The sequence below is a fragment of the Acartia tonsa genome, chromosome 14 (assembly GCF_053477335.1).
Source record: "Acartia tonsa isolate MP-2025a chromosome 14, ASM5347733v1, whole genome shotgun sequence".
Taxonomy (NCBI): Eukaryota; Metazoa; Arthropoda; class Copepoda; order Calanoida; family Acartiidae; genus Acartia; species Acartia tonsa.
Window position 1 is genome coordinate 32,087 of NC_137273.1, and position 20,793 is coordinate 52,879.

A 20,793-nucleotide genomic window follows, 5' to 3' on the forward strand; every position below is an offset into this window, starting at 1 on the left:
TTTCATAAATGTCTAAATAACACATTAAAATTTTATAAAGATCTGCTGCCATTTTCCTGCCAACTGCAGCGGCTGGCAGCTGCCAAGTACAGCTGCGGCCAAACATTTCAACCAATAATTGTAATCTATAGAAGGGATATTTTTGTGTATCATCATTTCATCAGCTATTGTCTTATCCCTTTTCATTGCTTGAATAGTTTTTATTTTCCAAATATGTATCTAGTTTTTTCTTTGTAATGAATTTTTATGCTTTTAGTATTTTTGTATCTTTTTGCTCTTTTAACTCTCTTTCTATCTCTCCTTCTCTTTTCTCCTAATCTCTTTTTCCCTCTTTCTTGCTCATTCTCTCTTTCTCCTTTTTTCTCTCTCTCTTGGTCTCATTCTCTTTTTATCTATACATATAAGTCTCTCTCTATTTCTCTCTTTCTTTTTCTCTATCTTCTTTTCTCCTTCTCTCTCTATTTCTCTCTTTCTTTTTCTCTATCTCCTTTTCTCCTTCTCTCTCTCTTTCACTTATTCTCTCTCTCTCTCTCTCTTTCTCTCTCTCTCTCTCTCTCTCTCTCTCTCTCTCTCTCTCTCTCTCTCTCTCTCTCTCTCTCTCACTCTACTCAATCTCACAATTTTTCTTGCCTGTGAATCACAGAAAATATTCATGTTTGTAGTATGTACATATATACAGGGAAGAAGTGGGCATTGGGTTGTTTATCATACTAGTCCCCAACGTTTTATATTGATGTTTTCTCAATTGTTCACTTAATAACTTTGATTGAATATTGATTTGTTGGTTTATTAAGTTTAGTGTCAGATTGGGGCGGGGGTCATATTGACCCACCCCTCTATTTTTTCAATGTCATTTTTTTTGTAGGTATGATAGAGAGTTGTGACTTCATGACTTTTTAAGTTTAGTAATTATACGTCGGCAAGAGTTGATTTTATTAGGATATCTGGTCTGTGTCGGTTGTGGTGTCCGGTCAAAGTCAGTTGGGTAGCACCAAAATTAAAAAAAAATTCTAAATAAATCTTAATTTCTACATTATGACTTTGTATATAAGGTAGAAACCTAAAATTTGTTTGGTAAATACTGAGATATCAATGACCTTATGAGAAAAGTGGTGTTATGACTATGACTGCTTTTAATTTGATTGACAGGTTAAGATATAAACTCATAATTTATCCATAATTTGTAATTAAATGCTTTAACCCTTACAGATCGGGCCCATTTCCCACCTTAATAGATTGGGGGGGGGGGGGGGGGGCTCAAAGAGCCCCCTCTCTATCTCGGCTCCTGGTACAGATAAAGACGTAAAAATTTTTTCTGGTGGTTCATGTGTATTTTTAGAGAAAATTTTCTAGTCATAGCAGTCAGACCGCTCCTTAGCCGCTTTTTAGCGGCCAGCCGCTAAATTTTAAAACAGCTGTAAAGCGGCCAATTTTGCAGCTAGGATGACCAAATTTTAGGACGAACTTTTATTTTTAATAACCAAAAAATTACTTTTTCTGATCATCGCTGAAAAACGGCAAATAACGGATACCGCCATTTTCAGCGGTTACGGCAGTAAAACGGCGATTGGCGGCGCAAATTAATAGTTTTATCTGTTTATTATTGCTCAAGGATTTACCAAAAAAATTATAGGTCTCTAGCTGTAATAGAAGCCACGATATTCATGATATATGTCTGTAGTAAAAGCCGGACAAAAATTGGTCATAAAGTTGGTCAGGGAGCGGTCAAACGGTCATTACACCCCTTTTCTCAGATGGTCATTGATATCTAAGTATTCACCAAAAAAATTTTAGGTTTCTACCTTATACACAAAAGTCATAATGTAGAAATTAAGATTTATTTAGAATTTTTTCAAATTTTTTTTGCTACCCAACCGACTTTGACCGGACACCACGACTGACACAGACCAGATATCCTAATAAAATCAACTCTTGCCGATGTATAATTACTAAACTTAAAAAGTAATGAAGTTACAGCTCTCCATATTACCTACAAAAAAAAATGAGTTTGAAAAAACTAGAGGGGGGGGGGGCCCTGATCTGTAAGGGTTAATAAAAAAAATTCAAACTTTTTTGTCTTTAGAGATTTTTTTGTCAAATAAAAAAACTCATTAAGGTACTTTTCTTATACCTTTTTCTAAATTATTATTGAAATTCTACGATTTTTTTATACATAATAGAAGAGTTATTTTAATTTTTCTTGCACAACATTTTTCACATAAAGCATTTTTGGAAACTATGTACTTATTATAGAGGCTGTATTTTTAGAGATAATGAAAAACACCTGTTATAAATTTGATGTACTTTTTTACAGAGAATAAGGACATATAGTTTTATTTTAAAAACCCTCTCTCTTGAGTAAAATAAAAAATTTCTTTTTTTATCAGTTTGTTATATCTTAATTTAGGACCTTTTGAAAATAATCTTTGTATTTTGTAATAAATTCATTTTAGAAAATATTTTTCTTGTTACAAAATCACCAGGGATAAGACAGTGGCTGTTAAATTGATGTAAATCCCAAATGATGATACAAAAAATTACCTCTTTTTCAGAAAACAATTAGTGGTTGAACAGTTTGGACAATCAACTTAATGAACCAACCATTAAAAAAGTCCCCAAAGTTGTTAGGCAAATGAATAAGAAATCTTTATTTTAAAACTTTGGGGAATAGTGTAATAAACAGCTCAATGTCCCCTTCCTCCCTGCATAACCACACATTAGTGCTAGATACAGGTTTTAGTAATACATCATCTGTGAACCAGCCAACTCTTAATATGAGAAGACTCAATTTTGTATGTTAAAATAATTATTTACTAAAAGGGTAGCTTTTCTATAATGAGGGTTGGTCTGTCCATTTGTCCATAAGTCCATGGAATGTTTAGCTCTTTCAATTAATTTGGACAGGTTAGAATTGTCCTTTTAATTTCAAACTTTGCATGATTATTTCTACAACAGTTACAGTACATTTAGAAAGCAAAGCAACTCTGTAATCCTAACCAGAATGTATGTATGTACATTTTAATTTTAGTTTTAACTTAATTTTTAACAATACATTTTTATATGATAAAATTATTTGATTGGTCTGACTTATGGAACACTGAATCCTAGGACAAAAAAGTATAATACAATTAGCAAAGCATCTCTATAATTAAGTCCTAAAAATGTGAGTATGTTCGTTTGTTCTACCAACTTAGAGCTTCACTTTAATGGATGTTTTCATCCTTGTTTTTAAATACAAAGTGGTATAGAAAACAAACATTTTCTGGTATTAAAAAATAACAAAAACATTTACCAAAATATAATTATTTGTCCTTAATCTCTTTAAAAAAAATATATAATATGTATATATTACAGGATCTAAAATAATTTTAAAAAAGAAACTTTTCTATAATTAGGGTTAATCTGTCCAACTGTCTGGAACAATGTCCCCTGTAAATCTTGTAAATTTTGTAAGATAAAAATTCCAACTTATGCAACATTTTACTTGGCTCATAAAGGGCCCTAAGCAGGATTTTTTAAATTTTTGATCTGTGCAGTAATGTAGGGCCCCAAATTATTCTGTATTATGTTGTTTTATACTAGCAGCTTCGCCCCTAGCCTCTCATTTTTTAACACTTCTATTTACCCCCCTCCTCCCACCAAAAAAATACACAATTTTTTTTTTGAAAACAGATGATACACAAATATGGGGGATGGCTTTTTTTGGAAGATTGTGGTGGTGTCCCAACCCCTAGAAAGTAGCTTAAAACCACCTCAGGACCAGTAGGTATATTCTCTGAAATGAAGAGCTCAATCGGTTCAGCAGTTACTGAGATCTGTAGCTGCAGAAAGACAGATGAACATCAAGCTACTTTGTATTTTAGATATAAATCTGTGTATCCAATCTTAGTTTAAATAAAAGCCGCACCCATTTTTAGTAGAGATAAAGTCTACTTTTAAAGGTTCCAGGATTTCTAAACAGATTAGGTTAGGTCAAGATATGAATGTACAAATAAGTCCCCCCGCAGATAAGATACTTAAAAATAAATATTTCAAAAAATTATGCTATAAATAGCGAATTTTTTCAAAGGCCTCATATTTGATAAAAATCTAAACTTATGCAACACTTTTCTTGGCACAGAAAGGGCCCCAAGCAGGTTTGTATTTTAATTTTGATCTGCGCAATAATGTAGGGCCCCAAATCATGCTGCATTATGTTGTTTTATACTAGCAGCTTTGCCCTTAGCCTCTCATTTTTTGGAACACCCCCTCCCTCCAAAAAAAATGTACAGAACTTTTTGTGACAATGTCTATATACAAAAAAATTGGGGTGAGATTTTTACTTTTTCTTTTGGAAGTTGGCGCCCTCCCCCCCCCCCCCCCCTCCAAGGAAAGACTAGAAAAGACTTATCACATATCTTTGGCCTAAAGTATTTAAAAAATATCACAAACAAAAGAATAGAATAATACAGTAATATCAAGATAACAAAAATGGCCTAAAACCATCAAATTTGCATATCCCCCCCCCCCTTAAAAATATTTATGTAATAAAGTCTAAACCAAGATATATCTATCTATCTGTCCATCCATCCTTTTATTTATCTATCTAACAATTGTTGATTATCATTGGGAATCTACATAAATTTATCGGCCATTGTCTTATCCCTATATATCAGTCTATCTATCGATCCTTTTATTTATCTATCTATCAATTATATTTATCATTGGGAAATAAAGAAATTTTTACATTTGAAGAGAATAATAAATGATAAAAAATATCTAATATATCTAATGGTTGAAAAGTTAAAACCGGGTATCTTTACTCGCGCCGAGCAGGGCAATAAAACTAGCCGGTATTTTTACTCACGCCGAACCGGAGTTATATAGAACATAATTAAACGATAAAAAAATCATATAAAAAATAATAATTTGAATAAAACGATTTCACAAATGAATGTAGTTGCTAATAAACTTTAAATTTCACGAAAAAAATCACTAACTTTACTTCATAAACAAAAAAGTTAGAAGGGGTATTTTAAATCACCTTGTTTTTCTTTGTTCACCCATTTTCGATGAAAGATTGTGGCCGACCGAATAGATAGAAACGCTTCTCTCTGGGGGGAATTGAAAAACAGCGCAGTAAAGGGTAGGCTCATGCGAGCATGATGTAATCCTGAAACTGAAAACCGGTTTTTTCGGCATTTTCTGGAACCGGGTGTTAAAAGCCGGTTCGTCACTAATGGGTTAAGCATCAGACAGGTAGACATCAAGCTACTTTTTATTATATACACGGTGTTTCAGAAAAAACTGTGTTTTCCGTTATTCTGACACAACCAAAAGGAATACAGAAAAAACGATTATTAAGCTCTTTTCATTAACCCATTAGTGCCGAACCGGGCATTAAAACCCGGATCCGAAAAATGGAAAAAAACAGTTTCCGGCTTCATAATTGCATCATTCTCAGTATGAATCCCCCCTCTACTACCCTGGCTTTCATTTCCCCCTGGAGCAGGCAGTTTAGCTTACTTCCGTTTGCCGGTATAGCTCAACAAAATTTGAAAATCATGAAAATTCAAAATACCCCTTCTAACTTTTTTGTTTTTATAGTAAAGTTGCTGATTTTTTTTGTGAAATCTATTGTTTATTGACAAGTACATCTATTTGTGAATTCGTTTTATTCAAATTATTATTTTTTATATGATATTTTTATCATTTTTTTACGCCCTATTATGACCCGGTTCGGCTTGGCCATAAATACCCGACAGTTTTAAAACCCGGCTCGGTTTCGGTTTTTATTACCCGGTTTTAACTTTTCAACCAATAAAAATAACAGTTTACGTCATTAGTAAGGGTTTGAGCCACCCTAATAACCCTAGTAATCTCTATAGGTGTCACCCAATAGTTTTATTCTTGTTTTCTGATATGTAACACCCAAATTTTATATGTTCTTTTTTTGTAGTGTGTGTCTTTTAAAACTTTGAGCAACGGGTTTTTTTACCCGAAAACGGCAGCACTTATAGCCGAAACACTAAATTTGAAATAAATCGCTTCGTATTATACTTGTAGCTCTATAGATTACATGAGGTTGTGTAGTTTTCAATTTTGGATCGTATCAAAGTTCTAAAAAGTGTTCATCTCACTTTTGGCGTTCAAAAATTAGATTTTTCGATTTTTGGTCAAAACAACCGGGTTTTTACAGCAAAACCGGGTTTTAACGCCGGCTGAAACCGCCCAAAACGGGTAATAATGCCTGGTTGGTATTTATGGCCGAGCCAAACCGGTTTTTTTTTCAACTTTCCTGTGCATGCCACTAGAGCAAAACAAAAAAATATGAATTCGGTTTTGACCATTATAAAGCTTCCCTGAAACTTTCAGTTCGATCGGCCCATAAAAGTGGCGCTCGGCACTAATGGGTTAATTTGGACAGGTTAGAATTGTCCTATAATTTCAAAACTTTGCATGATTATTCCCACAATCAGTTAGGTACAATTTAAAAAGGATAGCAACTCTATAACTGTTACCAGAATGTATGTAAGTCCATTTTATACATGTTGAGTATTAAATTTTTTAATAATACATTTTTTTATGATAAAATTACCTGATTGATCTGATTTTTGGAATACTGATTCCTATTACAACAAAGTATAATGCTATAAGCGAAGTATCTCTAGTATTAAGTCCTAAAAATGTAAGTATGTCCTTAAACATTATCTTGTATTTAAGAAGTTTTTTTAACAAATTTACTTTAAATTTTGTTAAACTTTTATACATTTGTAATCTGATTATTCAGTTTTGACAATCTACGAGTGTTAATGTTTGTTTGTCCTACAGTTTCAGAGCTTTGCTTTTATGGATGTTGTCATCCTTGTTTTTAAATATAAAGTGGTTTAGAAACAAACATTTTCTGGTACCAGAAAATAACAAGAAATTTAAGTAAAATATAATTGTTAGTCCTTATTCTTATTTCAAAATAAATATCAAAATTATGAATCTAAGGATCTAAAAAGTTTTATCAGAGAAAATAGATCATCCATACTTTAAAATTCCAAATTAAGCAATACTTTTAAAAGATAAAACACATAAAACAATTCTAATGAATATTTTTACAGAAAATATGAATAAATAATTATTTTTTTCATATTCTTTCTTAACAACCTTTATAAAACCTTACATTTAAACATTTTTTGGCATGTTTTTAAATATTAGGTTTAGGTATATTAAAATTCCAGTTATTGATAAAATTCTAAATTAATTTATTCAAAAGAAATCATCATAATGTTAGTCAATAAAATTTTTTCTTTCTTTTTTTAGGGTTTCTGGTTACTGTTACTTATACATCCAAGTATATCATGCTCCACTAAAAAGGTGAAAAGTAATTTGATTTTTAAGTAATCATCTAGAGAATCCAGAGTATGATTCATTTGTAATTGGAGTGATGAGATACTCTAACACCCAAGGATATTTGGTTAAGTAACATCCAACAGACAACCAACCATATGATTGCACAGCCTTTGTCTGAGAAGTCCTAACTTGTTATGGAAATGAGTTGTGCCTGTTTATGAAATAAGGCATTTCCCTCTTCTCTAACTATATATGTTGCACACATAGCAGCAGTAGGAACTGTTCTAAAATCTTTTGTTTTGACACAGTGTTGGGCCAAGATTCCAACCTATTACCTCCCTGATGTGCTTTGTGTTGAGCCATAGTTGTAGGTTATGAAAATTGATAAAATATAATATGTCTGAAATTCAAAAGTGAAATAAAACAACCTAAACTAAAAATTTACTATTACTATTAACATGTAGGCCTCCCATTCATAACTAAGAACCCTACTTCATCCCTCTTCTTATCTTATTTTCAGCTAAATAATTTTTTGTGGTTCAATATTTCACAAAAAAATTTTCAATACATAGTCAAAGTCACATTTAGTTTTCTTTCACATATCAACTTTACTTGCTGCAATTTCAATTCCTATAAAGGCAACAACTGAAGTTTCTTGGTCTGAAAATCAAACTACTCCTACTTCTGTGAATACAACTTTTTCTTCTCCTGAAGCAACAACTATTCCAACTCCTACTACTGGAAATCCAACTATTCCTACTTCTGTGAATACAACTACTCCAACTTCTTCTCCTGGAGAAACAACTTCTTCAACTTCTGCAGATACAACTACTTCTACTACTGATGGTATACCTACTCCTGAAGAAACAACAATAAGTGAACTAGAAGCAAGAAATTTAGAGTTAGGTAATGTTTTTTTTATTTATTTCAAAAATCAATTCTAGAAATTAATTAAAGACTTGCATATGGTCTAAATAAGAGTAATTGATTATTCTTACCTAAATAAAATCTTATTATAAAATTAAGGGAAATTAATTTACTAATGTATAAAACTTAAATTCTATTCCTATTCTAAAGAAATTGTTAAGAGTAGGAATAATTTTCATAGCACTTTTTAATCCTTGATTCAAATAATCAGATTTGTAATCCTCTTCTTTGAACATATACCCTAGTTTAATTTAAAGATTTGGTTGAAGCATCTAGACGTGGTGAAATCAGCAGAGTCATGGAACTAATAAGCAAAGGTGTTAATGTTGATGCTTATGAAATACTTAGAGGTAAAGATTTAGATTTATTCTTATAAATTTCTTTATGTGCAAATAATTTTTAAAATTTTAGGCTATTGATACATCATTCAAGAAAATTGATCTTCTGATTTTTTATAGCCATAAAAATTGCTATCCTCTCAATTTTCTTTTTTTGGTTAAGGCCTCTATTATATCATTTAAAATTTGATTATTTTTTTATCATTATAACAATTGGCTACATTCCTGGAAGCCTCCAGTGGCACTTAAGGAAGGATGATGAAAAATCTAACTACTTTATATAACAGGATATTTTTAAAATGAAAGTTTTAGCAATAATCTTTCAACATCTATTTCAATATCTTGATATACCATCCCTGTTCGTTTAGAGCCATCTAAAATAAGCATATCTTAACATATATTCATTGAGTTGTTGGAAAAATTGGGTTATATTCAAAAAGGTTGGGAAACCTCCCTTTCCATGTAAAGCTCCAAAAGGCAAAAAGGTAAAGAAATTTTTAAGACATAGAAAATAAGGAAAAATTTAAAAATGAAAAGATATAAAAAAATATATTAAAAATAAAAATATATAAAATTTTCCCTGTACCTAGATTCTAAGGGTGAAACCAGGTAGTTTTTAGGGTGTACAGCCCTTATTTCTTGATGTATCATCAAAAGTAGCATATGTTCTTGTTCTCTATAAAATTTTAAACAAGAAAAAGAAAAAAATATTAATTAAAAGAATATATCAACTTGCTTAACCCCTTACAGTCGGGCCCCTTGCCGCACCTTAATCAGTTGGGGGGGGGGGGGGGCTTTCAACGCTCCCCCCTATTATCTCAGTTCCTATTAGAGCTAGAGGGCTAAAAGTGCAAGTCCCCTGTGTTATAATGAATTTCCGACCTTAAGTAAGTCATGGTCAATTTTCGCTTCCTTCACCCTTTTATTTAACAACCTTTGTTTTTAGGTCCTTTTTTACTTATAAATTTCAAACGGCTGTAATTTTTTTATTTTTGAAGCTAGAATAAAATTTTTTTGCAGAAAATGTTTATCTTTATGTAAATTTTACAAAAACAAATTTACTAATTATTTCTTTTTTATTCCACAAAAAATATCAATTTCTCATGACAAAAAACATTATTTTGAAATTTTATTTTTGTCTTTTTTGTTATTAAATTTAGGATTGTGATACAAAACAATTATCATGCTATACTCATACTAATTTATATGCTTGTTTTATCAAATATAGTTTAGCTTGAAGAGTAATTTTGTCAAAATATCAATAACCTAAAAAGACTAAAAAATATTTGAAAAATAAACATTTAACTTAAGACCTAAATTGTTTATATTATTGTAGCTTCATAAAAAAGCTACTTTCTGCTTATTCACTTTTTCAAAACTCTAGCTCTAAAAATCTCTGTTGTTAATAAAGTTGAAATTTAAATTTATACAATGACATATATGATATAATAAGGAAATATGGGTTGTACACTCTAAAAAATACTTTATGTGTAAATCCTTATAATGAGATAATGTCTATTTGTCTTTCTGTACTAAAGGATATAACTAACTGCTGAACTGATAAGGTACTTCTTTATAAAGTAGCTTCTTAAAGGCCAAGAAGGTTTATAACTATTTTGGGGGAGGAAGCCAAAACCCTCTTAAGAGAAATCGCCCCTAAAAAATTACTACACCCACTTCCTTAAAAGAAATACTATTTTTATTAACCCTTAACAGTCAGGGGGGGCGGTTCTATCTCATTTTCTATGTGTGAAAGATAAAGATCCCAAACTGCGTGACTTTTTAAGTATGGGTATGACACATAACTGAGAGTTGAAATTTCTTTAATATCTATATCCTGGCGGGCACAGAATGTAAGTAAACCTGGCAGGGTCATCCAGGTAAAGAACAAAAATATTTTTTTTTACTTAAACAAATCATTTCATCTTACCAAAATACTAAAATATCCTCTAAAAGTACATCCTCATATTAAATACAGGTGTTCAAGTCAATTTCAGGTTCCAGGTATAATCCTGCAGGTCCTGATCCTCCAAATCTCCAAAAATCTTCAAAAGGCTCCTGTGCCTGCAATTTTTGACTTAGAGACTTCAAATTTTAAATGTAAGCTTTTCTTACATGTCTCCATGTCTACCAGCTGGCAGGTGATAAGTACAGCTGCGGCTGCTGAAATTTATATTTTGATATTTCTAATATAAAATTTACATAAAGATAAACATTTTCTGCAAAAATCATTTTCTTCTAGCTTTAAAAATAAGAAAATTACAGCAGTTCAAAAATTTTCAGGTGCTGCAAGAGGCCTGACTGTTAAGGGTTAACAAAACTTTACAAAATAATTTAATCTATCTTTTATTCTTACTAGAACATGATGCCAAGATATTGATGGTTTTGCTACACAATACTTTTATTGAATAATATCTATAATACAAATTATTACAATGTCTGTCTGTCTGTCCATCTGTCTGTCCGTCTGTCTGTCCATCTGTCTGTCCGTCTGTCTGTCCATCTGTCTGTCCGTCTGTCTGTCAGTCTGTCTGTCTGTCTGTCTGAAGCTTAAGATCTCAGTAACCACTGAACCAATTGGGCTCTACTCTTCAGGGAATATACCTAATGGTCCAGTGATGGTTTTAAGCTATTTTCTTAGGGGGTGGGACACCTACTAAAAAAATCCACCCCAAATTTTTATTTTTTTTATTTTTCTATTTAAATTCAAATTACACAAAAATAGGTTCATCAAACTGCTTGGGGCAAAGCCCCTAGAGGCTATGGGCGAAACTGCTAGTTTTTATATATTAGACAAATATATGTTCATCTAGGGGAAACCAGTCTTATACTAGCAGCAGACAAAGGATACACTGAAATAGTGAAGATTCTTCTAGAAAATGGAGCTGCTGTCAATATACAAAAATCATTTGGTTAGTTACACAATTTATTTTAGTCATATTTATCCATCTACCTTTTAATTATTTATTACAACTATTCATGACTATTCATAGGAGAATAAATGTTAGCTACACAATACTTTTATTGTATAATATTTTTATATATTAAACAAATGTATGTTCATCTAGGAGAAACCAGTCTTATGAAAGCAGCATGGAAAGGACACACTGAAATAGTGAAAATTCTTCTTGAAAATGGAGCTGATGTCAATTTAAAGAAATATAATGGTTAGTTACACAATTTATTGTTATTGTATCTATCAATCTACCTTTTAATTATTTATTAGAACATGGGGCTAATGATTATTCATAGGAGAATAATGGTTTTCTACACAATACTTTATATAATAGTTATGAATTTATGAATTTTTATCTATCCATCTACTTTTTAATTCTTTGTTAGAACATGGGGCTGATAACTATTCATAGGAGAATTATTGTTAGCTACACATTTCTTTTATTTTATAATATTTTTATATATAAGAAAAATGCATTTTATGTAGGAGAAACCAGTCTTATGAATGCAGCATGGAAAGGACACACTGAAATAGTGAAGATTCTTCTAGAAAATGGAGCTGATGTCAATATACAGGATTATGATGGTTAGTTTCATAATTTATTTTAGTTGTATCTATCCATATACCTTTTAATTCTTTATTAGTACATAGGGCGTATAACTATTCATAGGAGAATAATTGTTAGCTACACAATACTATTATTGTATAATATTTTTGAATATAAAACAAATGTATTTTTATCTAGGAGAAACCAGTCTTATGAGTGCAGCAATTCAAGAACACACTGATATTGTGAAGATTCTTCTAGAAAATGAAGCTGATGTCAATTTACAAAATATATATGGTCAGTTACACAGTTTATTTTAGTTGTATCTATCAATCTACCTTTTAATTATTTATTAAAACATGGGGCTAGGATAAGCTACATAATGCTATTATTGTTTAATATTTATACAACCATAAGAAATACAAAAAAACATTTTTGTATACTTTTTATTCTTTATTAGAACATGGAGCTAGGATAATGATGGTTTAGCTACAAAATACTATTATTGTATATAAAACAAATGTATGTTCATCTAGGAAGTACTAGTCTTACATGGGCAGCAAGGGAGGGCAACACAGATATAGTGAAGATTCTGATAGAAAATGGAGCTGATGTCAATTTAAAGACACATCATGGTTAGTTCCTTAATTAGTTGTAAATACTTGATTAGGGTCAACACCCCTCCCCCTTTTTTCTCTCATATTAGAGCTATAAAGCTAAAACATTTTGTGCATGACCCGTGTTTTAAAAAGTCAGTCAAGGTTTGGTTTTAGGCAGGAGAAAGTGAATGTGGTTCTGTCAAACAGGGGCGTCCAAGCTTTTTATTTAGGGGGGGGTTAAAATTTTTGAAGGGGGGGGTAATTCGTTTTTTGGGGGGGTAAAACGGCGCGTGAAGCGCGCCGCAAATTTTTTTAACCCCCCCCCAAAATTTTTACCCCGGGGGTGAAATTTGCTTGGAGGGGGTAATTACCCCCCCTGAAATCTGTTGGCAGTGGTAAAATGAAAAGAATTTTAGGGGTGCCTACGGCACCCCCAAAATCGTTTGGGGGGGTAATTGCCCCATTACCCCCCCCCTTGGACGTCTATGCTGACAAACAATTTTAAGAAACAATTTCCCCACAACCTCTTCCCATTTTTCTCCTGTTTTTACCCACTTCCCTTAAGTTAAAAAAATAATTTTTACACCATTTTAACATCAACAAAATACTTATACAATTTTTTGGTAATGTTAAATGGAATAAATTGGCTAAGGGATTTAGGTTCTTTTATAACTTTAAATAATTCAAATGATTGTATTTTTATTTTTGACGCTAAAAGAACCAAGTTTTAAGGAAATTTATATTTTATGTAAATTAGAATTGTCTAGACATAGATTTTGGTAGCAACAGCTGTACTTGGCAGGTCCTGCTGCAACAATTGGTTAGTTACACAATAATACTTTTATTGTAAGATATGTTCATAGACTAGACAAATGTATTTTCATCTGCCACACATTTAATTCTTTATTAGAACATGAGACTTAGAATTATTCCTAAGATACACAATACTATTATTGTATAATATTAATAAACAGGATGTTTGTCTGTCTGTGTGTCTGTACCAAAGGATCTTGCTAACCGCTGAACCGATCGGGTTCTCCTTAACAGGGTAGATTCTCATATGTCCTTGGAAGGTTTTTAACTATTTTGGGGGAGGGTACTACCACCCTCCCAAAAGAAATGACAAAAAATTGAAAATTTTTTTAAAAATCTGGGAGACTTCAACTTTACATATGGTAGGTATCGTAACAGAAATAAGGAGACTTCAACGTAACATATGGTAGGTATCGTAACATAAATAATTAACATAGACTTTAACAAACAAAAACATTTAAAGTGCCACTAGAGGCCTCTAGGGGCGTAGCCGCTAGTATTAATATATGATAATATTAATAGTTTCACATATTATTTTCATTTAATATTTTTAGATATGAGACAAACATATTTTTATCTAGGGGAAGCCAGTCTCATGCTGGCAGCAGTCAAAGGACACACTGATATTGTGAAGATTCTTCTAGAAAATAGAGCTGATCTCAATATACAGGATAATGATGGTTAGTTACACAATTTATTCCAGTTGTATCTATCTATATACCTTTTAATTATTTATTAGAACATGGGGCTTATTACTATTTATAGGCGAATAATTGTTAGCTACACAATACTTTTATTTTATAATATTTATAAATATAAGAAAATTGTGTTTTTATCTAGGAGTAACTAGTCTCTCAGTAGCAGCATTGCATGGACATACTGGAATAGTGAAGATTCTTCTAGAAAATGGAGCTGATGTCAATTTACAGAATAAATATGGTTAGTTACAAAATATATTTTAGTTATATATATCCATCTACCTTTTAATTATTTATTAGAACATAGGAGAATAATGGTTAGCTACACAATACTTTTATTGTATAATATTTTTATATATTAGACAAATGTATGTTCATCTAGGAAGTAATAGTCTTACATGGACAGCAGAAAAAGGCCACACAGATATAGTGAAGATTCTTCTAGAAAATGGAGCTGATGTCAATATACAGGATAATGATGGTTAGTTACACAATTTATTTTAGTTGTATCTATCTATATACCTTTTAATTCTTTATTAGAACATAGGACTAGGACAATCATAATTTAAGTACACAAAGAGTTTTATTTTGGAGGGGAGGGGGGGGGGTTGTTCATCATTGGATTTGTTTCCAAAAAAATATAATAGCTACACAATTCTTTTATTGTAGAATGATTTTATATATTAGACAAATGTATGTTTATCCAGGAGAAACCAGTCTTATGGCTGCAGCAAATAAAGGCCACACTGATATCTTGAAGATTCTAATAGAAAATGGAGCTGATGTCAATCTAAAGAAAAATAATGGTTAGTTACACAATTTATTGTAATTGTATCTCTCCATCTACCTTTTAATTCTTTATTAGAACAGAGGGCTGATGACGATTCATAGGAGAATAATTGTTAGCTACACAATACTTTTATTCTGTAATATTTTTATATATAAGACAAATGTATTTTCTTCCAGGAGATACCAGTCTTGATACCAGTCTTATGATTGCAGCATGGGGAGGATACACTGGTATAGTGAAGATTCTTCTAGAAAATGGAGCTAATGTCAATATACAGGATAATTTATATGGTTATTTTCTAAATTTATTCTAGTTGCATCTATCCATTTATTTCTTTAATTACTTATTAAAACATGGGACTAGGATAATAATAGTTTAGCTACACAATACTTTGATTGTATAATAGTTTTATATATAAGACAAATGTATGTTTATCTAGGAGATGCAAGAATTATATTTGCAGCAATAAAGGCCACACAAACTGATTTGATGTAATTTTAAAAGAACATGATGATAAGTTCCTTAACCCATTAGTGCCGAACCGGGTTTTAAAACCTGGTTCCAGAAAATGTAAAAAAAACCGGTTTCCGGCTTCATAATTGCATCATTCTCAGTATGAATCCCCCCTCTACTACCCTGGCTTTCATTTCCCCCTGGAGCAGGCAGTTTTGCTTACTTCCGTTTGCCGGTATAGATCAACAAAGTTTGAAAATCATAAAATTCAAAATACCCCATCTAACTTTTTTGTTTTTATAGTAAAGTTGCTGATTTTTTTCGTTAAATCTAAAGTTTATTGACAAGTACATCTATTTGTGAATTCGTTTTATTTAAATTATTATTTTTTATATGATTTTTTTATCGTTTTTTTATGCCCTATATAGGTTCGGCATTTCCATTTGGAGTCTGAAATTTTTATTACCCGGTTTCACTAATAGATCTTTTTTGACAACAACAACAAAACAGGGTTTTTTTACCCGAAATCGCCGGCTAAACACGAAATTTGAAATAAATCGCTTCGTATTATACTTGTAGCTCTTTAGATTACATGAGGTTGTGTAGTTTTCAATTACGGATCGTATCAAAGTTCTAAAAAGTGTTCATCTCACTTTTGGCGTTCAAAAATTACATTTTTCGATTTTTGGTCAAAATAACCGGGTTTTTACAGGAAAACCGGGTTTTAACGCCGGGGGAAAGCACCAAAAATGGGTAATAATGCCTGGTTGGTATTTATGGCCGAGCCGAACCGGGTTTTTTTGCAACTTTCCTGTGCACGCCACTAGAGCAAAACAAAAAAATACGAATTCCGTTTTGACCATTATAAAGCTTCCCTGAAACTTTCAGCTCGATCGGCCCATAAAAGTGGCGCTCGGCACTAATGGGTTAATTTACTGTAGTTGTATCTATCCATTTACCCTTTTATTATTTATTAGAACATGGGGCTAATAATAGGATGTTCAATGCTTTCTTTTATCTTCTAAACAAATGAGTGACAGCTTGGATTGTGATCAGAATTTTCTACTATTACCCTCCCACCCTGTATATATCTGTTTACAATTCTTCTTTTCTGTCCAAACTATTTTTGGCTAAAAATTTAGTTGTGAATCTAAAATGTGTATTTATAGAAATTAATGTGTCTAGGTGACACAGCACTTGACTGGGCAATTAGAGGAGGGAACACTGAAACTGCAAAAGTACTTAGAGAAAATAGTAAGTTTACATAAAGTTCCATTCTTTTTCAGAGTTGGTTTGTAGAGGAAGGAAGGGTGGCTGGGTCTAAAATAACCGTTTAGCTAGAGGGCTCTTTAATAGTTCTGACTTGCTTCCTTACCCATATTATCTAGCATCCCTTATCTGTAGGTCCCTTTTGTACAGGAAAGAGTATTGGGGCTTCAAATTTAAGATTGACATTGACAATTTTTTTGCACTAAATTCTTCTATAATTCTATTCTCTATGCACCAGGATCTATTAATAATTTTGGGAATTTTAAGTAACTTTAATTGGTCACAATGACCGCTGACAGAAATATAAATTTCTACATCCTGTTATCTTATTTTATTTAAACATGTAATGAATATTTCAGGAGCTAAGACAGGAAGGGATGTTGAGTAAATGAACAACAATAAAAACTAGGTAAACCATGACATAAATTTGACATATGCAATCATGCAAAAAATAAAACCTAAAAGGTTAAATATTCTCATTAAATCATTCAAGCTAAAAATTCATATTTAAATTAAACTAAGAATAATGTACAAAATCCCCACATACTTTTTTTAAAATTAATTTTCTGTTGTAGAATATTTAAATCTATGGATAAGTTAATCCCAGTAAATCTTTTTTTGTTGTTGATTTATTTGTTACTAGTGGCTACGCCCCTAGAGGCCTCTAGTGGCACTTTAAATGTTTGGTTTAAAAAAAAATAGTTATAAACCTTCCCGGGAACTATGAGAAGGTACCCTGTTAAGGAGAACCCAATCTGTTTAGCGGTTAGTGAGATCCTTTGGTACAAAAACACAGACACATAAACACACAGACAAACAGACATCCTACTACTTTAGTGAAAGGATTTTCTTATAATATTCAATGATAATATGATAAAGATCCTTCACAGAACATATTTTAGGTCATGTGAAGTAAACAAAGTAGCAGGTTTCGTCATATTTTCACAGAAGCTTTTTGCTCTTTCTAGCCCCTGCGGTCGGCTCTTACCCTGCAGGGCAATCACCTTACTTAACCTTTAAAATAAATTTTTAAAACCTACTTTGAAAATAATTATGAAACTTGCACCTGTGTTTCCTTCACATGACCCCATATTTTTTTATTAACTCTATATATTACTATTTACTCAATTTTTATCCAGTTACAAACATTCTCCCTTAATGTAACAATAGTTATTTCTTGCATCATATTATAAAAAGCTTTCTGCAGATATAAAATGTTCAATCACTAGATTAAAACCAGTTTTCTTATTCTATGCTTTCAGCATATTGGGCCATAAAAAAAAATGGTTTTAATCTTATGATTGTACATAATCTTAGTAAATGGGATATAATACATTGCTTGACATAAATTTTCATAAAGATCAAACTAAACCACCATCCGAGAAATGATTTGAATATTGGTTATCATTTTTAATATTTTAGATGAAAAACAATAATTATATCTGAAAGGAGTTATCAAATAAACAATTTTATAAAATGTAGAATATGATCCATTTTTGCTACTTCAAGTTTGATTTTGAAATAGATTTTTTCTTTGTGTTCTCTGATAGTCTGATTATTTCAAATTAAGAAAAATCACACATCAATGTAAGATCAAAACATCTCTGAAGACAAAGTTTCAATATTCTTAATTTATTGAAGATAATAATCTAGTTTACGGACTAATTGGTCCTTTATGTCTTGTTGAATATCTCAATTACATTAAGGGACTGAGTGTCTATTATACACGGTATTTGGAGCTTATTGGCATAAATTTTGACTAAGTAATAAGAAATTGATATTAAAGATATAATTTGGTCAGGTTTACTAATAAAATAATCTAGATTTGTTGGTATTAGTAACAAAGATATTTAAAAACAAAATAAAATACTTTCAATTAAATCAATATTGTTTGTACTTTCTAGATTCTGCCAGTTTGATTTATTATCTGTTGAATATATATTTTGTATCATGGTGAAAACAAAGTAGCTGGGGTCAAACTTCACATTCATATTTCTAACCCCTGGGGGGGCTCTAACCCTGCAGAGCCTATTTCCTAACCCTGTAGAGCAATCATTAACCTTTACCTAACCAAAAATAACCTATCTAAAGCTACTGTGTAAATATGATGAAAATTGTTACTTCATTTTCTTTCCATGATACTATAGATTCAACAGTATTGTGTTGTGTTTTATTATATTTTATATATTATTATATATACTCACGCTGATTTATATAAAAAATTATTGCAAATAAAATTAAAACTAGCACAATATCTTTAGTTATAAGTTTGCTGTTTCTATTCAAATCTCCTTTACATGAATAAATTTAAATTTTTTTATACTTAAACTGGATATAAACTAAAAGTGTTTTTAGCTTACTAATCTTATTTTTAATTGCCAGGATATTTGGTTTTTTCTCCTTATTTCCAAACATATTTAGACTCCTGCGTCTGCAACTTATCTGCAATTTTTTTATCTAAACATTATGTAGCTAGTTATTTACAGATATAATAATCATTATAACGTTTTATTTAGTTTGTAAGTTTATATTATGTTAATTTGTATCAATTCAAATCTATTTTTTTTCTTCTTATAAATTTGTATAAAGTGATTTTTTGATTCAAGTTTAATCTAAAGCAATATTTTTAAAAAAAATTTAGATTTGGATTCTCTAAACTTTTTGATTATTAACATTTATTAAAATGGATTAATTGACCTTGATATATAACCAATAAAATTATTAGCATTCAATGCTTTAAATATCTTTAACTTTTAACTTTGTATGTCTGTAAGAAGTCTACTTTTTCATTATTCTGTTTATGTTATAGAAAGTTTTCTGGTTCCTCTTTTTTCTGCAGCTTTGCCCCTAGAATTTTAGAAGCACTATTTATTTCGATTTTAGAAATAAGTAAAAATTTAGGAGAACCTGATTGGTTCAGAGGTTAGTGAGATCCTTTGGTACAAACAGACAGACACAATTGTTCTACTTTGTATTATAGACTAGTGGCTATGCACCTAGAAGCCTCTAGGGACACTTAAAATGCAGACACCCTCCCCATAAATAGTTAAAAACCTTCTCTGGATATATAAGAAGCTTTGTTGAAAAGGAGAACCATATCAATTCAGTGGTTAGCGAGATCCTTGGCTAAAGACAAAAAATCTTACCAAAAAAGCCTTTTTAACTTTATAAACATATAGTTAACATAGTTATTACATTAAATCTATGTAAAACTAACAATAAAAATCACTAAACCTCTAATAAAACATTTTATGACACACATAATTAAATTAATGATAGATTTAAGGCATATCCATTCATTCATTACACCAGTCACCATAGAAAAGTTCAGTAATATAATATCTGATTAAAATAAATAGGTATTTAAAAATAGGGATATATGTATAATTCAAATAAAAATGAAAAAAAAATTTGCTTTTTAATGGCTGATGTTCAATGTCCGACATACAGCATGAATTCTAGAGAAGCTCCACTACTAAAACTAATGTCTAGAAACATCTTATTTCGAACTGCACTAAATCCAAATGTTTTAATCACCAAACCTTTGTCAAATTTCTATGATTTTCTATAGGCACAAATTTTAGGATTAAATAATAGATAGATAGATGATAATTTTACCATTCATCTAATGTCATATCCCTGTAGGGAGAAGTGGGGGGGGGGAGGCATTAGACTGTAATTAATGTAGATAGATAGATATAAATGAGTTCTTAAACTTTAGTTAGATAAATATATCATAGTATCATTATTTTTATATATATATATTAACAAAAAATATTTTATTCACTAAACCTTTCTCAAATTTTGGGAATAATATAATAGATAGATAGTTGGATAGATAGATAGATAGATAGATAGATAGATATATAGATAGTTGGATAGATAGATAGATAGATTGATATATATATATATAGATAGATAGATAGATAGATAGACAGATAGATAGATAGATAGATAGACAGATATATAGATAGATAATAATTCTACCATTCATCCATTGTCATATCTCTATATGGAGAATAAGGAGGGGGGGGGCATTAGTCTGTAATTAATGTATATAGATAGATACAAATGAATTCTTAA

General features: G+C 30.9%; 1 protein-coding gene across 3 annotated transcripts; it reads left to right on the top strand.

Moving 5' to 3' along the window:
- The first annotated feature begins 2,744 nt into the window (after positions 1–2,744).
- On the top strand, positions 2,745–19,442 carry LOC145305328 (uncharacterized). Of its 3 annotated transcripts, none has more exons than XM_080146940.1 (17): positions 2,745–2,792; positions 7,291–7,344; positions 7,959–8,226; positions 8,505–8,597; positions 11,399–11,497; positions 11,654–11,752; positions 12,028–12,126; positions 12,287–12,385; positions 12,625–12,723; positions 14,082–14,180; positions 14,341–14,439; positions 14,581–14,679; positions 14,906–15,004; positions 15,165–15,278; positions 16,627–16,695; positions 17,070–17,119; positions 17,413–19,442. In XM_080146940.1, exons 1-16 carry the CDS (start codon positions 2,775–2,777, stop codon positions 17,096–17,098), a joined length of 1,536 nt encoding a protein of 511 aa, XP_080003066.1. In that variant the 5' UTR covers positions 2,745–2,774; the 3' UTR covers positions 17,099–17,119; positions 17,413–19,442. The 3 variants fall into 3 exon arrangements, with proteins under 3 accessions (XP_080003066.1, XP_080003068.1, XP_080003067.1); XM_080146942.1 differs by having other exon boundaries at positions 15,165–15,218; positions 17,413–17,758; XM_080146941.1 differs by having other exon boundaries at positions 17,474–17,581.
- The last annotated feature ends 1,351 nt before the right edge of the window (positions 19,443–20,793 follow it).

Coding starts and splice junctions, on each gene's coding strand:
- LOC145305328 (XM_080146940.1), top strand. Junction 15,279..16,626: donor TATACAGGATAATTTATATG/GTTATTTTCTAA, acceptor TAATGTGTCTAG/GTGACACAGCACTTGACTGG. Junction 16,696..17,069: donor AAAAGTACTTAGAGAAAATA/GTAAGTTTACAT, acceptor TGAATATTTCAG/GAGCTAAGACAGGAAGGGAT.